Below are 17,798 nucleotides of genomic sequence, written 5' to 3'. Positions count from 1 at the left end.
AAAATACAACAATACAAAAGATTAGGAAAAGGGGAAGGGAAAAGCGTAGGAAAATGAAAGAAAAGATTTTGAATTCTGACTCTGTTTGGTACAGTAGAATAAGATAACATCAAACCTCAGCTTTTTACTTTTTAAGGTAAAGGTAAAGGTTCCCCTCGCACATATGTGCTAGTCATTCCCGACTCTAGGGGGCGGTGCTCATCTCCGTTTCAAAGCCGAAGAGCCAATGCTGTCCAAAGACGTCTCCGTGGTCATGTGGCCGCCATGACTCAACGCCAAAGACGCACGGAACGCTTTGACCTTCCCACCAAAGGGGGTCCCTATTTTCCTACTTGCATTTTTTTTTAACGTGCTTTCGAACTGCTAGGTTGGCAGAAGCTGAGACAAGGAACAGGAGCTCACCCTGTTACGCGGCACTAGGGATTCGAACCACTGAACTGCCGACCTTTTGATTGACAAGCTCAGCATCTTAGCCACTGAGTCCCTGCGTCCCTAGTATAGTATTAGAATAGTATTAGTGAAGTATAGTATTAGTATTACTATAGCATTACTATACTAGTATTAATGTAATGAAGCGGGCTCTGATAAATGACCACTGGATAACTTTCTATTCACTCTATTCTAAAAAGCAATGTATCCGGTTGGAAAAAGTACAAACTCAGCCAAAATCCTTTTGGTTCCTCTAGGAGGCCTCTAAGTTGTCAGAAGAAAGGAACATTCTAATGACATACAGCTTAAGGGTTGGTTAGGTCAAGGGGATCCACATGAGTTAAAAGTTGTCTATCGTCAAAAGATGATTTGAGTCTATGCTTCAGTAATCTACAAAAAGAATTATAACTGTTTTGCAAAGAAACTCTGTAATTAGGAAATGTCAATTAAAAATGATAAATGTATATGACTGTATGAATAATCCACAACAGTATAGTATAAGTATTAGTATAGTATAAGTATAAGTATTAATTTAGTATTAGTATTAGTATAGTGTAGTATAAGTATAGTATAAGTATTAGTATAGTATAGTATTAGTATAGTATAAGTATTAGTATTAGTATAGTGTGGTATAGTATAGTATAAGTATTAATATAGTGTATAGTATAAGTATAGTACTTATACTATAGTGTACTATTATAGTGTAAGTATTAGTATAGTATAAGTATTAGTATAGTATAAGTATTAGTATAGTATTAGTATAGTGTAGTATAGTGTAAGTATAGTATAAGTATTAGTATAGTATTAGCATAGTGTATTAGTATAAGTATTAGTATAGTGTGGTATAATATAGTATAAATATAGTATAGTATTAGTATTGTGTAAGTATTAGTATAGTGTATAGTATAAGTATAGTATAGTACTTATGCTATAGTGTAGTATTAGTGTACTATAATAGTGTACTATTATACTATAGTGTAAGTATTAGTATAGTATAAGTATTAGTATAGTGTAGTATAGTATTAGTATTAGTATAGTATAGCCTTTATTGTCATTGTACCTCATGTACACAAGTATAAAGAATCGTCCCTATGCAGGTAACGTAACTGGCAGAGGCCTCCTGCCTGAGCAGGGGGTTGGGCTGGATGACCTCCGAGGGCCCTTCCCATCAGCGCAGCTGCCAGCCCAGCCGAGCCACGTGGAGGGACGGCCCCTCGCTTCCGCGTCCGCCTTCCCGCCCCCCTCCACTCCCAGCCAATCAGGGCCCGGCCGCTCCGGCGCGCCCCACGTGGCCAGGCCTGGTACGCGCAACCTACCTCGCTGACTTCACTCGCCGCCTCCGGAAGGGCCCGTCCAATGAGAGCCCGGCTTCCCGTGCAGGCGCGGCTTCCCATTGGTCCCGCCCCTTGGGAAGGGCTGCGGCCACGCCTCCCGGGGGCCCGCGGTTGGGTTGCGGCGCGGACAGGTGGGCAGGTGGGCCTCCGCAGCGGCCCCGGGCGGGAGCGGAGGCCGGGCGGCCATGGAGGCGGCGGGGGCCGGAGGAGCCGTCTCCCCCGAGGGCTGGTTCCGCGAGACCTGCAGCCTGTGGCCCGGCCAGGCGCTCTCCCTGCAGGTGGAGGAGGTGCTGCATCACCAGCGCTCGCCCTTCCAGGAGATCCTGGTCTTCCGCAGGTCAGGCTCCCACCGAGGGAGGGGAGGGGAGGGAAGGAAGGAAGGAGAGATGGGAATGGGGAGGGAAGGAGGGAGGGAGGGAGGAAGGAAGGAAGAAAGGAGGGAGGGAGGAAGATAGGAAGGAAGGAGAGATGGGAATGGGGAGGAAGGAGGGAGGGAGGGAAGGGAAGGGAGATAAGGAGATAGGAAGGGAGGGAAGGAAGGAAGGAGGGAAGGGAAAGGAAAGGAAGGGAAGGGAGAGAGGGAGGAAGGGAAGATGGGAATATGGAGGGAGGGAGGGAGGGAAGGCAGGGAGGAGGGAAAGAAGGAAGGAAGGAGGGGAGGGAGGGAAGGGAGAAAGAAAGGAAGGAAGGGAAGGAGGGAGGGAAGGAAGGGAAGGAGGGAGGGAAGGAAGGAAGGAGAGATGGGAATGGGGAGGGAAGGAAGGAGGGAGGGAGGGAGGGAAGGAAGGAAGGAAGGAGTGGAGGGAGGGAGGGAGGAAGGAGGGAAGGGGGGGAGGGAGGGAGGGAGGAAGGAAGGAGTGGAGGGAGGAAGGAAGGAAGGAGGGAAGGGAGATGAGATAGGAAGGGAGGGAGGGAAGGAAGGAAGGAAAAGGAAGGAAGGAGAGGAAGGGAGGGAAGGAGGGAGGGAGGAAGGAAGGGGAGGGGAGGGGAGGAAGGGAGGGAAGGAGAGATGGGAATGGGGAGGGAAGGAAGGGAGGGAGGAAGGGAAGGAAGGAAGGGAAGGGAAAGGAAGGAAAGGAAGGAAGGGAGGGAAGGAGGGAGGAGGAAGGAAGGAAAGAGATGGGAATGGGGAGGGAAGGAGGGAGGGAGGAAGGAGGGGAGGGAGGGAGGGAAGGAAAGGGAGAGGAGATAGGGAGGGAGGGAGGGAGGAAGGAGAGATGGGAATGGGGAGGGAGGGAAGGGAAAGGGAGGAAGGAAGGAGGGGAGGGAAGGAAGGAAAGAGAGATGGGAATGGGGAGGGAGGGAGGGAGGGAGGAAGATAGGAAGGAAGGGAGGAAGGAAGGAAGGGAGGGAAGATGGGAGGGAGGAAGGAGCTGCAACCAGTCCTACAAGGCTGATCGGGGCAGGAAAGGGGTTGCCTCGGCTCCCCCCCCTCCCCCCAGTGATCTTCAGGGTGGATTTGGTCCCTTGGGTCTCAAAAGGGCGGATGGGAATCTCCGTGGGTCCCAAAGGAGCCGCCGTGCGCTTGATCCTAAGAAGCGAAGATCGGCTGGCGTTTGCATGCAATGGAATCCCGGTTGGTTGGGTGGCATCCCGATCCAGTTGGCTCGGGCTGCCAAAAAACCTCCACCGGGCCCCGACCGGCTTCCTCGCCCAGGAATATAGGCAGCTGGGATGGGGAGAAGTGTCAGCCGAAGCTGGACGAGAAAAAAATGGAGAGGGAAAAGTGGTTTTTGGGGGGGGAGAATGAGCGGAGGGGAAGGAGAGAGAGAGAGAGTGCTGATCAAAGCAGAAATCGCCACGTGTTTGATGGATGGATGGATGGATGGATGGATGGATGGATGGATGGATGGAGAGATGCGGTGGGTGAGTTTTATCCTCGGGGACAGCAAAGGTGGCCCAAAGTCTAAACAGTAACAGAGTTGGAAGGGACCCTGGAGGTCATCTAGTCCAACCCCCAGCTCACGCGGGAGACCTATTACTAGGGATTCGGACCGCCGACCTTTCTGATCGACAAAGCTCAGCGTCTTAGCCACTGAGCCGCCTAGCCAGGCTATCTAGAAGTCTTATCGCCTCCCTTTGAATCCTCCCGCTTAAAACTTCAGCGGGATCCTTCGACCCTCTCTCCTTTCCAGCAAAACCTACGGGAACGTCCTGGTTCTTGACGGAGTCATCCAGTGCACCGAGAGAGATGAGTTCTCCTACCAGGAAATGATCGCCAACCTCCCTCTGTGCAGCCATCCGAACCCTCGGAAGGTGAGCGTTTCTCAGCCCCGCCAGGAGCCGGAGCTTTGCTTGTTGTTGGCTACCCGGGTTGGGGGGACGGCCCCCACAGCGGGGTGTCTGGCCGTGCTTGACAGACATACCAGGAGATGGTGTCCACGGAGCCCAGCATCTTCTCTTGGTGTTGCTGTGTCCTGGAGCAGGCGGCCTTTCCACGTGGAGACTTCTTCTCTCGTCACAGTTGCTCCTGATTGGGGGTCAACAAAGCATTAAAAGGTTAAATTTAAAGGTAAAGGCAAAAGCTGTATGCTCCATCCCATATTTGGGTAGATCAGGTTGCCCTGATAGATTGCTCACACCGGAAAAGCACTTAAAGCATTCAAATGCCAGCCGATGATCGTTAATGGAATATATAGACTATAAAAGGTAAAGGTTCCCCTCGCACATATGTGCTAGTCGTTCCTGACTCTAGGGGGCGGTGCTTCTCTCAGTTTCAAAGCCGGAGAGCCAGCGCTGTCCGAAGACGTCTCCGTGGTCATGTGGCCGGCATGACTCAACGCCAAAGGCGCACGGAACGCTGTTACCTTCCCACCAAAGATGGTCCCAATTTTTCTACTTGCATTTTTTTACGTGCTTTCGAACTGCTAGGTTGGCAGAAGCCGGGACAAGTCACGGGAGCTCACCCCGTTCCGCAGTGCTAGGGATTCGAACCGCTGAACTGCCGACCTTCTGATCGACAAGCTCAGCGTTGTAGCCACTGAGCCACCGCGTCCCTTTTATAGACTGTAGAATTCCTGATTGGCCAAGTGGGATTGGACACACAAGGAGTTTGTCTCCAGTGCTCTCGGTGTACATGCAAGCAACAAGAGATAAATCGCAATCATTGTTTTGATTATGTGTTCACGCATCTAGTCCTCATGTCCCAAAGGAGCTTTTTTTTTCTTTGAAGACGTTTCGCTTCTCATCCAAGAAGCTGCTTCTAGGTAAATGTCTTCAAAGAGAAACCAGAAAGTCCAGTTGCCTCTTGAAAAAAAGCACGTTGGGTCAACCATGACCTGGAGGACTGAGAATCTCCGTAGACATCTAGTTTTCATGGAAAGAAATCTCTGCTGCAATGCCCACTCTGTAGCATTAACATTCCCCCCTTCCGCCTACGAGATCCATAGGGTCCCCATCTTGGTGTTGTGGCCCATCAGCGGCCTGTCCAGCTAGTAGCTGATTCCGACAGTGAGGAGGCTGGTGTGGTGCTGCGCCAGCAGCCTGTGCAGCTGGCACTCGAGTCGGACAATGAGGAGGCTGGAGAAGATGTGGTGCCAGAGACGGGGATTCAGCCAGGGCCTTCAGAAGCTCCCATAAGTGAAGAGGACGAAGAGAAGGAGCCTCTTCTTGATACACGGGCACGCAGAGCTGCCAAAAGGCAGGAGTGGTTCCTCAGGAGGAGGTCTCCTCGAGAGTAAGGCTTGGGGCTAATTGGCCACTCCCTTAACATATTTAAGGAGGAATGCCGACTGAGGCAATTTGCAGGGAACAACTTCGTTCATTCTCCTTCGTGTCCTGATCTTAGTTCTCTTATCAGTGTCCTGCAAATTGCTTCTGGGCTTTCTGCCAACCCTAGTAAGATTACGATTATTTTTTCTTTGGATTCTTGTAGGCTGTTAAGAAAGTTAATTAACAGCCTTTATTTGAAAAATAACTGATTTAATTTAGTAAACTAAGGTTTGTACAGACTTTGTGTGTGCTGTGTTCTTTGGGGTCCGTAGCTGGGGCAGAACACTTGGTGATGTTTAAAAAGTTGTTGGAACTCTGGCTGCTCCCCCAGGCCTTGGAAGGAGTGTGGGTGCCAAGCCCTGTAGAATTATATCCAAGCATTTGTCTCCAGTGTGTGCCTTTTTTCTGCTTTTAATTTAATTTAATTTAATTTATCGAATTTCTATGCCGCCCAACTCCCAAGGGACTCTGGGCGGCTTACAGCAAAAAATAATACAAATAATAATACAGTTTTAACACTGTAAGTTCTCTTGGGGGATTTGGGTGGCCTCTAAATCCACGTAAGGCTTTGATGGAAATTTGGCTTGTAGCTTAAGGCAGCACCTTCTCCTATTTTGTCCAGATTCTGATTATCGGTGGTGGCGATGGCGGAGTCTTAAGAGAAGTGGTGAAGCATCCTTCCGTTGAGTCGGTAATACAGTGTGAAATTGATGAGGTATGCCTTGATTTGGAAAAACTTGATGGACTCGTAGAACTAAAACTCATGGGAGACAACCATGTTTCCCCGAAAATAAGACCGGGATCTTATATTAATTTTTGCTCCAAAAAAGACGCATTAGGGCTCATTTTCCGGTTAGGTCTTATTTTGGGGGAAATACGGTACTAAATGCATCCATCTGGCTGACGATCTTAACTGGGGCTTATTCTGGGGGTAGGGCTTATATTATGAGAATCCTGAAAAATCATGGTAGGGCTTATTTTCCGGTTAGGTCTTATTTTGGGGGAAATACAGTACTAAATGCATCCATCTGGCTGACAATCTTAACGGGCTTATTTGGGGAGTAATAAGGCTTATATTATGAGCATCCTGCAAAAAATCATGCTAGGGTTTATTTTCCAATTAGGGCTTATTTTTGAGGAAATACGGTAATAAATGCATCCATCTGGTTGATGATCTTAATTGGGGCTTATTCTGGGGGTAGGGCTTATATTACGAGCCTCCTGAAAAATCATGCTAGGGCTTATTTTCCAGTTGGGTCTTATTTTCGGGGAAAAGAGGTTAACACGAAGCGGAGTTGCAAAATTGCAGGGTTGCGTGGGTGTGATTGAACCCCACCTTCCAGATGTTTGGACATCAACTCCCAACGTTCTCAGCAACGGCTGTGCCAGATCCAATCCCTTTCCTCATGTGTCTAGGTTTGCAGTAACTGTGCAAGATTCGGGTTTTGCATACATCTCCGGACACTGCCAAGGTCTATTGTCCTTAGGAAGTTTATTCCACTGTTTCATTGAACTCCACCTCCTTGCAAGTTTCCCTGTTTGGATGGGAAAAATAGCCAGCCAGATCTGGGATCAGAACTGTCGTCTTTAGTTAAGAGCCTTGGTGGTGCAGTGGACTAAAGTGCTGTTAAGTAGCACTTAGCTGCCAGCAGCCTGCAATTACTGCGAGTTCAAAACTCACCAGGCTCAAGGTTGACTCAGCCTTCCATCCTTCCGAGGTAGGTAAAATGAGGACCCGGATTGTCAGGGCAATAAGCTGACTTTGTATAAAAAGAACACCTCTTAGGGAGGGCCGAAAGCCCTACTAAGCAGGTATATACAAAAGTACGAAGGCAATTGGTTAACGCATTGTAAGCCGCCCTGAGTCTCCGGAGAAGGGCGGCATATAAATTGAACCAATAAATAAATAGTTCTTCTCTGTCCCCACAAACGGGAGTGGGGGGCAGCATCTGGTTTTTCCCTTAATGGAACATTGTCCTGGTTAGATTTCAATCAAGGGGAGGAGAATTCCGACTGCCAGAATCTTCCAGAGTTGGGTGGAAGAGGAAATTCAAAGGTGTGAGGCCCAGGAGGCAGAAAATTCTGCTTGTCCCAACTGGAGGCTGAAGTGCTTAGCCTGGAACAGAATGTTCTTCCCCAAAAATGCCCCCGGTGAAAATCAAACTCCAGGGCAGGAATGTTCTGGCAAGTGGATTTACTCCCTCCCGAGTCCTCGAACAACCTCGCAGTTCCCGGATGTTGGGAGGCAGAAAAACAAAAGAGAAACTCAGCAAGCCGTCCAATTACGTTTCCTATAAAAGTTACTCTTGCGGTTTGTTAATATGATATTTATTTATTTATTGGTTCGATTTATATGCCGCCCTTCTCCGGAGACTCAGGGAGGCTTACAATGCGTTAAGCAATAGCCTTCCTACTTTTGTATATACCTGCTTCGTAGGGCTTTCGGCCCCCTCCTAAGCGGTGTTCTTCTTTTTTATACAAAGTCAGCTTATTGCCCCCACAATCCGGGTCCTCATTTGACCTACCTCGGAAGGATGGAAGGCTGAGTCAACCTTGAGCCTGGTGAGATTCGAACCTGCAGTAATTGCAGGCAGCTGGTGTCACTTAATCTGCTGCGCCACCAAGGCTCTTTACTAGGATTCATTCTCGGGTGGTTTACTTCTGAATTTATGGTCAGCTGAAGAATAGCCTGTATATCATGCAGTCCTTATTGGACTCAAGGGCACAGCCTGGGATGGGGTTGGCGGGGGGGGGGGCGTTGGGGGGTGCAGGAAGAAGTAAAGCAGGTAGGGTTGGGGTAAATTGGAAAAAAAACGCAGAGAGGGGCTTCTTAACTAGCGCTGTGTTGTGACCATATGAAAAGTAATGCCTTAGGACTAAGCAATGGAAGGGCTGCCTGTGGCTTAGCGGTAGCTACAGATGCACAGAGTTGGGAAGGGACCTTGTAGGTCATCTAGTCCACCCCGCAGACCCTACGCCATTTTCGTCCGATTGCAGTCTCGGTCTCTTCTTGAAAGCTTCCAGGGATGAAGTTCCCACAACTTCCGAAGGCAACTTCTGTTCCATGGGTTGATCGTTCTCCCCGTCAGAAAATTTCTCCCTTATCTCCAGGTTGAATCTCTCCTTGGTCAGTTTCCATCCTTCGGGTGCTTTGGAAAATAGGTTGACCCTCTCAGATATTGGAAGACTGGCTATCCTGTCTCCCCTGGTCCTTCTCTTCACTTCAGCCGTGCCCAGTTCCTGCAACCGTTCCTCATATATTTTAGCTTCCGATCCCCTAATCATCTTTCTTGCTCTTCTCTACACTCGTTCTAGAGTGTAAACATTTTTTTTTTTATAGTGTGGTGACTAAAACTGGATGCGGTACTCTAGGTGTGGTCTTACTAAGGCTTTATAGAGTGGTATGAGTACCTCCCTCGATCTTGATTGTCTCCCTCTGTTCATGCCACTTAGGATTTCTAAGCAACTGTGCCACTACAATTCGAAGGGCTGAGATTGATCCTTCCGCAGGCAGAGCTAGGAAAAACTTTTGGCTTGAAATTCTCAGAAAGGTGTGATAATGTGACGTAAAAGGGACTTTCTCTGTTCCAGGACGTGATCCAGGCCTCTAAGAAATATCTCCCCGGCATGGCCGTGGGCTACTCCAGCCCGAAGCTGACGCTCCACGTTGGAGACGGCTTTGAATTTATGAAGCAGAACCAAGAGGCTTTTGATGTGATCATCACCGATTCGTCTGACCCCATGGGTGAATCTGGGGAGCCGGGCCCCACCTGCTGTCTTCCCAATCTGCCTTTTTCCCGCTTTTGGTGTTAAGGCCTCCCTCTCCCCGTTTTATCCTCCCAATGAACCCTGCCAGGTTTTTTTTTTATTTGATTTGATTTATATGCCGCCCTTCTCCGGAGACTCAGGGCGGCTTACAGTGCGTTAAGCAATAGCCTTCATACTTTTGTATATTTATACAAAGTCAGCTTATTGCCCCCACAAACTGGGTCCTCATTTTACCTACCTTAGAAAGGATGGAAGGCTGAGTCGACCTTGAGCCTGGCGAGATTCGAACCTGCAGTAATTGCAGGCAGCTGGTCTTAATAACAGGGTGCTTTAGACCACTGTACTACCAAGATTGAGAGAAAGCAGCTACTCCAATTGTCCCAAAGGTGTGCTTTTTTTTTTTCCAAGACTTTCACTGGACTTTCTCTGGTTTTTTTTCTTTGAAGACGTTTCGCTTCTCCTCCAAGAAGCTTCTTCGGCTCTGACCGGATGGCGGGAAATGGCAGGGTTTCCCTCAGGGTGAACACAGATAAACCTCCAAGTGGCGTCAATGGCTTATCACAGGTGAAGGTTCCCCTCGCACATGTGTGCTAGTCGTTCCTGACTCTAGGGGGCGGTGCTCCTCTCCGTTTCAAAGCCGAAGAGCCAGCGCTGTCCGAAGATGTCCCCGTGGTCATGTGGCCGGCGTGACTCAACGCCAAAGGCACACGGAACGCTGTTCCCTTCCCACCAAAGGTGGTTCCTATTTTTCTACTTGCATTTTTTACGTGCTTTCGAACTGCTAGGTTGGCAGAAGCTGGGACAAGTCACGGGAGCTCACCCCGTTATATGCGGCACTGGGGATTCGAACCGCTGAACTGCCGACCTTTCGATCGACAAGCTCAGCGTCTTAGCCACTGAGTCACCGTGTCCCTATAAAAGGCTCTCTATAAAAGAACGCAAATGACCGGCTGTCTGCAAGGAGCATCAATCCTTCCGTTCCCCGCCATCCAGACAGAGCTGAAGAAGCTTCTTGGATGAGAAGCGAAACGTCTTCAAAGAAAAAACCCGGAAAGTCCAGGTGCCTCTTGGAAAAAGCACCTTTGGGACAACCATGACTTGGATGACCGAGAATCTCCATAGACAGCTACCAGGGATGGGATGCTGGGGGTTCGGGAGAACCTCTAGCTAAGATTTTGTGCAGTTCGGCGAATCGCCAAATCCCACTCCTGGCTGGCCCCGCCCACTCCGCCCCTCCCCTCCCAGAAGTCCCCACGCAGCCCGTTTTTGATGCAGGTAAGTGCAGGGGGCGCACAGAGGCTCAGGGAGGGCAAAAAACCTAACGGAAGTTTGGGAAGGCCTCCAGAGGGCCTCTGGAGCCTGGGGAGGCCGTTTTCGCCCTCCCAGAGTCTCAAGGAAAGCCCCCAGAGCCCAGGGAGGGCAAAAACGCCCTTTCCCCCCCCACACCATGGTGCAGGAGGCCGACCATGGCTACTTCCAGCTAGCAACCAGGCAGAGAACCCCTTGCTAAAATTTTTGAAGCCCACCCCTGAGCTTCTCTGATCACTCAAGCCCGGGGAGACTTAGACCCACATCCCCCCCAGTTTTAATCTGATGCGTTGACCTTACAAAGCTCTTTTAACACCCCCCCCCCTTTCTTGCCAGGTCCAGCTGAAAGCCTGTTTAAGGAATCCTATTACCAGCTGATGAAAACCGCCTTGCGGGAAGACGGAATTCTGTGTTGCCAAGGTGATTCCTGATCCGAGTGCCGGGTCTTGTCCAGTTCCCCATTCGTTGAGCTAAACCTCTCTTCGGCCTTGTTTTTTTTCTGCCGTTTTGCTTTTAAGATCCCCCTTAAAGAAACACCCCCCCCCACCCCTCCCAAGCAGCCTGAACCCACCGGGCTCTGCATTCTCAGCATGGTTAACCCAAGTCAGTTGCAAACGTGAGCACAGGTAGTTCTCGGTTTACAACAATTCGTTTAGCGAAGTTTGAAGTTACCACCTCACTGGGAAAAAAATGGATGAAATCCAGCAGGTTCTGACAGGTTCTGGCGAACTGGTAGCGGAAATTTTGAGTAGTTCGGAGAACCGGCAAATGCCTACCTCTGGCTGGCCTCAGAGTGGAGAGGGAATGGGGATTTTGAAGTATCCTTCCCCTGGAGTGGGGAGGGAATGGGGATTTTGCAGTATCCTTCCCCTGGAATGGGAGAGGGAATGGGGATTTTGCAGTATCCTTCCCCTGGAGTGGGAGAGGGAATAGGGATTTTGCAGTATCCTTATCCTGGAATGGGGAAGGAATGGGGATTTTGCAGTATCCTTCCCCTGGAGTGGGGAGGGAATGGGGATTTTGCAGTATCCTTCCCCTGGAGTGGGAGAGGGAATGGGGATTTTGCAGTATCCTTCCCCTGGAGTGGGGAAGGAATGGGGATTTTGCAGTATCCTTCCCCTGGAGTGGGGAGGGAATGGGGATTTTGCAGTATCCTTCCCCTGGCACGCCCACCAAGCCACACCCACAGAACCGGTAGTAAAAAAAAAATTGGATTTCCCCACTGAAAATGACTTATGACCATTTTTCGCTCACGACCGTTGCCGCATCCCCACAGTCAGGTGATTCAGACACTCGGCCACTTTGACTCGTATTTACGACGGTTGCAGTGTCCTGGGGATCACGCCATCCCCTTTGGCGACCTCCGGACAAGCAGCGTCAATGGGAGAAGCCAGATTCACTGAACAACCGAGTTGCTGGCTTTTAACAACTGCAGGGATTCGCTTAACAAGCGTGGCGAGAAAGGTCGTAAAACAGGGCGAAGTTCATTTAACAACTGTCTCGCTTAGCAACATCCATGCTGGGCTCCATTGCGGCCTCAAGTCGAGGACGACTGTAGTTGCCTTTGCCAAATACGTTCAGTGTGGTTATTTATTTATTTTTAATCTTGCTTTGCCGGTTGGTTTATGGCTGGTCTCGGTTTTGTGCGTACCCAGATCTCTGGGTTGGCTTAAGAGCCGGAGGCATGTACAAACTCAGAAAAACGGGTTTTATTTAGTCACAAATTAACTGGTACGGTGCTTTTATAAAAACAAGAAAAAAACACGATGAGGCTTGCAGGAAAATGATGTCTCTGATTCTGCCTCGCGAAAAGACCAGGGCCAGGCAGACGGGGGGGAAAAACCATCCTCTCCAGTGGTGAAATCTAAAATTTGTTACTACCAGTTCTGTGGGCGTGGCTTGGGGGGGTAATGTGACTGGGTGGGCGTGGTGATTTTTTTTTTTTTTAACTTTTAAAAGCCTACAACCTCTTCGGCGAAGAGATTGTAAAAAAATGCTTTCAAAAGGCTCTGACGATCCCAGCTGAGTTGCCTGATCAGCAGAGGCTTTTTTTTTTTTAAATGTCTCTGACGATCAGGCAACTCAGCTTGGATCGTCAGAGGCTTTTAAAAGGAAAAAAGCCTCTGCCCATCAGGCAACTCAGCTTGGATTGTCAGAGGCATTTAAAAGAAAAAAAGCCTCTGCCCATCAGGCAACTCAGCTTGGATTGTCATTTAAAAGGAAAAAAGCCTCTGCCCATCAGGCAACTCAGCTTGGATTGTCAGAGGCATTTAAAAGAAAAAAAGCCTCTGCCCATCAGGCAACTCAGCTGGGATTGTCAGAGCCTTTTAAAAGAAAAAAAGCCTCTGCCCATCAGGCAACTCAGCTTGGATTGTCAGAGCCTTTTAAAAGAAAAAAAGCCTCTGCCCATCAGGCAACTCAGCTTGGATTGTCAGAGCCTTTTAAAAGAAAAAAAGCTTCTGCCCATCAGGCAACTCAGCTGGGATTGTCAGAGGCTTTTACAACCTCTTCAGAGGTTGTAGAAAAAAATGCTTTTAAAAGCCTCTGACGATCCCAGCTGAGCCGCACGATCATCAGAGGCTTTATTTTTTTTACTTTTAAAAGCATTTTTTCGGCCGAGGAGGTTGTAGAAAAAATGCTTTTAAAAATTTAAAAAAAAAGCCTCTGATGATTGTGCAGCTCAGCTGGGCGTGGGGGGGGGGGTGCAGGGATTTTTGCTACCGGTTCTCGGAACCACCCTCCTCCATCGTTACCGGATCAGGCGATCCGGTCCAAACCGGGCGCATTTCACCCCTGATCCTCTCCCATTTTCTTTCTCTTCACCAGGGGAGTGCCAATGGTTGCACCTCGACCTCATTAAGGAGATGCGCCAGTTCTGTAAATCTCTCTTTCCGGTGGTCGAGTACGCCTACTGCACCATCCCGACGTATCCCAGCGGCCAGATTGGCTTCATGCTTTGCAGCAAAAATCCAGTAAGGACCAAGAGCCTTTTTTTCCTCTCTCCCTGAATTTGCATTAACGGAGTGAGTCAGTGTAATTGTGTATGGGGCGAGGCAGAAGAGGAGGTGAACGAGCCGGCCTTGTTCGTCCTTGGGAGACCTCAAATGGCTTGTTGTGCCCCGCCAGCTTCCAGTGGATTTGGCAGCAGATTCGGACAGTGAGGAGGTTGGGGAGGAACATGGGCCAGTCCTGGAGTCTGGGGAGGGCTCTGATGAGGGCTCTGCATCGGAGGCTGAGAGGGGAGTCAGGGCCGTATGTCAGTTATCAGCTGCCTTCAGAGTCAGACATCAGTGAGGCAGACGAATAGCTGGAGCCTGTTCCCAGTGTGCACATGCGCAGAGTTGCCAGACGAAGGGAACAGTTAAAGAACAAGGGTCGACTCAGGAGTAAAGCCACAGCTGGACAATGAATGGCCCCTCCCAGAGGGAATAAAAGAGGAGCGAAAGGGGAGTGGAGTTTGCAGGAGACAAATTAGTTCACTTAATTGGTTTGTGACTCCTTGCCAAGTTTTGAAGATATCGGCCTGGCAGCTCTCCAAGCCAGATAAACTCGGTGACTGTAAATTCACCCTTGAAAGACTTTGCTGGGTGTGAATGAGAGGAATTCACAGTAACTTGTCAGGACAAAGAGTCTGCTTCGTGCTCTTGGGAAGCCTAAGTCAGAACATGGCTCCTTTTGCTTTTGAGTTGGAGATTCTGGCTTCTCGGGTGGGCTTCCTTTCCAATGTCCAGTGTGATCTTGCCCGCTCACGACTCCATGCTAGCAGAGAAGTCTAGGAGTACTTCTGGAGGGGGAAAAGCTTCACTTATTGATTCCAAGGGCCGCGGACGAATAAAACCCGGCTGTGGTTCTTATTTATTTTATTTATTTATTTTTTTTTTCATCGTGTGAAATCTTCTGCAGAACACGAACTTCAGGGAACCGATCCAGCTACTTTCTCAGGAACAAGTGGAAAACATGAGCCTTAAGTATTACAACTCGGACGTCCACCGAGCGGCTTTCGTCTTGCCAGAGTTTGCACGAAAGGTAAACCACGCATGGAGATATATATATATATTTTATGTATCTGCCATTGCCGGTGTGGTTCCCTTTCCTTGGAACGGGCCCACCGGGTTGCCGTAACCTCCTTCTAGGTCCGTGATGGCATGCAGAGTCCTTTCTGCGGGCACATGAGCCGTTGCCCAGCTCGGCTTCACCCGAGCATGCGCCTCCCGCCAACCAGCTGATTTTCGGGTCTTTGCCGTGCATGTGTTGGGCAGGCACATGCGGGAGATGCGTGCACATGTGCGGGGAGTGGAGGGGTCACACACGCATGCGAGGGGGGGCCGGGGGGTCATGCACGGGGCGACACTCCCCCCCCTCCGTGGCCCTTTTTGCGCCTATCAGGCCTCCCTGCTACCTCCTGTGACCAAAAACGGGCCACACGGTGGGGACACACAACGACAAAAAAGTTAGCCATCACTGCCCTAGGTGTATTGGCTGGCTGGCTCAGGCTCCCACCTTGTCCCTTCCCTCCTCCGGGAGCAAAAGCCTGGGAAAAGTGGGAGGGGCCTGGTTTATCCCTTCTGCTGCGTGCCCTTTTTCGCTGCCCCCAGAAGAAGCAATTGTTGAATAAGCACCTAACACAATTATTTTATTCGTTCAGGGCAGAATGTTTCCCATGCTTTACCCACCTGTAACCGCTGTGTTTTTCTCCTCCTCTCCACCCCCTTCTTTCCCCTCCCTTCCCCAGGCACTGAGTACCGTGTAAAAATGCCACCGGACAGCTTGGCCTCTTCCCTTGATTCGTCTCGAAGCGGCACCACCGTAGCAGCAAATTTTCTCCGGCGATGGCTCGGCCCTCCCGTCTACAAGTCCGGGCACTCTTGCTGAACGTAAAGGACTTGGCGTTCGGGCCCCCTGGCAAGACTCCAAAACGTCTACTCAGGCCTTGTTTGCAGGCTGTGTTGCTTGGAGGTGGCTCCTTCCTCCAGAACTGAGCATTAACCCAGTCGGCGTTTCCTTTTTAACTGCCCCGATTCATGGCTCTGTATTTATAGCTAACGAATATTTCCCCTCCTCCAAAGGCTCTTTTTCTGATGCCCCTCCCCCTCCCTCTCCCCCCCCACACCCCTCCCGGTAACTCAGCAGATGTTCTGACCTAGGCTCCCTTAACAAGCAGGAGGCAGGAATTGATCCCGGCAAAATGTCTTTTATTTACACGACTGTGAATTACGTTCATTCACAGTCAGCCAAGGCCTGTCCAAACAGTTTTTCAAAGGAATATTTATCAACACAGACCTTATCTCGTTTGGCAAGCTGCCATGTAACTTGTTTCCAACTGCAGCACAAGGCCAAACTTGGCACAGAGTCACGGAACGAATGAATTCTATCCTGCAAAAGCCCACTCCCCCTTCGCTCCTCTTTTATTTCCTGTGGGAGGGGACAATCACCTCCAAGGTGTGGCTTTACTCCCGAGTCGACCCTGCTCTCTGAGTTGTTCTTGTCTTCTGGCAGCTCTCCGCATGCACACGCTGGGAACGGGCTCGAGCTGTTCCTCTGCCTCACTGCTGTCTAGCTCCCTCTCTGCTTCCGACGCAGAGCCCTCATCAGAGCCTTCCCCAGGCTCCAGGACTGGCCCAAGTTCCTCCCCATCCTCCTCACTGTCCGATTCTGCCGGTGGGCCACAACAGCAGAGGGGCCTGGTTTGGTAGCAACCCCCACCCCCGAACAGTGATGTTTTCAAAAGCAAACGCCCACTTCTCATCCCCGCCCCCCCATCTTCGTCTCCCATAGGAGAAGCAATTCCTTCCATTTCACTGTTTTGGATATTTTGCCCCTTCCCGTGGCTTGGGCTCTGCTCCCAGAAACCCCTTTTTAGCTGACCGAAAAAGCATCTGCCAGCTTTGCCTGTTGTGACCTAGGCCCAAGTAGTTATTACCAGACACAATCAGTCCTAAACATATTTTATTAGAACAGCTGAGAATTATTTCATGCTTAGCTTAATCCAAATTAATTCCAAAACAAATTCTTCGTAAACAGTCCTTCGGCCTTATCACCAACCTTTGTCTACTTTGGCACCCTGCCAAAGGCTTTTCTTGGCAAAAGTTCAGAAATGAGACAGCGACTGGAAACAGATTTAGCAACGTTGCTTTCCTACAAAGATCCCAAGAGCCGTTGTTGCTTTTTTAAGCCTTCTGGGAGGGGCCCGTCATCTCCTGGCCTTACTCCCGAGTCGTCCTTTTTGCTTTAGCTGCTCTTGCCTTCTGGCAGCTCTTCGCATGCACGCACTAGGAACAGGCTCCTCCTGTTCCTCTGCCTCTCTACTGTCTGGGGGCTCCGGAGTCTGCGCATCGTTCCCAGATGGCCCTGGCCCCATCTCTGCCTCCGACGCAGAGCCCTCGTCCGGGCCTTCCCCAGACTCCAGGACTGGCCCATTGTCCTCCCCAGCTTCCTCACTGTCCAACTCTGCTGCCAGCTCCACAGCCTGCTGGCAGACCACAACATTGCCAGCCTGCTATCAAGAGAGAAGAGGCATTTTAAACTCTCTTCGTTTGTGCCGCCGGGAACGTCAGTATAATTGGAGAATTTCCAACCGACAACAAGTCTGGGCCTTTTCCACACAAAACTGCTCCCAAATTAACTGTTGTAATCATGCATCTTTGTTAAGCCGGGGCAGCCTGGAAAATGAAAATGACTATTCCTCCCAGAACTTGGGGAACTGTCTCCCCTTTTAAAGAAGATAACCGTGGTCTGCGAAAATGACATATACCTTTCCTTGAGCCGCTTGTTCTTGGAGTGTCTTGAGCTACAAGTGTCCAAATCCCCAGCCTGAGATTGATAAAGCCGGTGCCATTTGACCCAGCCGTGCCCATCTTCCTTTCGAAAGACCGAGATAAGATTCCGGTCCTCCTGGTTCGAAATAAGGGCCAAGGGCTGGGGATTCGGGGGGCTGCAGCCCAAAAGATCTGGGGAGGAAAGGAGACCATTGATTTTAGCCAGTCCCCCGTGTCATTCATTCTGCCTTGTGGGAAAATTGTGCCTAGGTACAGTATAGGCCGGCAGGGTATTGTCTGTATGTATGATTTTGTTTCCTTTTTTAAAAAAAAAAATATCTAACATGGATTTTGTCTCTTTTTTTTGAGGGTGTGGGGGAATTGAGCACAGCAAGCAAAGAAAGGGACGCGGTGGCTCGGCGGCTGAGACGCTGAGCTTGTCGATCGAACGGTCGGCAGCTCAGCGGTTCGAATCCCTAGTGCCGCGTAACAG

General features: G+C 49.9%; 2 protein-coding genes across 2 annotated transcripts in view; one reads left to right on the top strand and one right to left on the bottom strand.

Moving 5' to 3' along the window:
- TARDBP (TAR DNA binding protein) overlaps nucleotides 1–17,798 on the bottom strand; it is a 110,646-nt gene that overhangs the window by 15,295 nt on the left and 77,553 nt on the right. The window contains exon 8 of the mRNA XM_087878966.1: nucleotides 4,130–4,233. Within this exon, the coding sequence (XP_087735092.1) occupies nucleotides 4,130–4,233 (104 nt within the window). The remainder of the gene's footprint in view (nucleotides 1–4,129; nucleotides 4,234–17,798) is intronic.
- On the top strand, nucleotides 1,720–17,654 carry SRM (spermidine synthase). Its single transcript, XM_034430208.3, has 8 exons — nucleotides 1,720–2,100; nucleotides 3,899–4,019; nucleotides 6,097–6,189; nucleotides 9,066–9,219; nucleotides 10,887–10,970; nucleotides 13,377–13,522; nucleotides 14,454–14,576; nucleotides 15,283–17,654. Exons 1-8 carry the CDS (start codon nucleotides 1,949–1,951, stop codon nucleotides 15,298–15,300), a joined length of 891 nt encoding a protein of 296 aa, XP_034286099.1. The 5' UTR covers nucleotides 1,720–1,948; the 3' UTR covers nucleotides 15,301–17,654.

This window comes from Pantherophis guttatus, chromosome 15, assembly GCF_059756535.1.
Source record: "Pantherophis guttatus breed Tessera chromosome 15, ASM5975653v1, whole genome shotgun sequence".
NCBI lineage: Eukaryota > Metazoa > Chordata > Lepidosauria > Squamata > Colubridae > Pantherophis > Pantherophis guttatus.
Note: the sequence above shows the minus strand (reverse complement) of the source record. Positions and strands in the feature narration are given on the sequence as shown.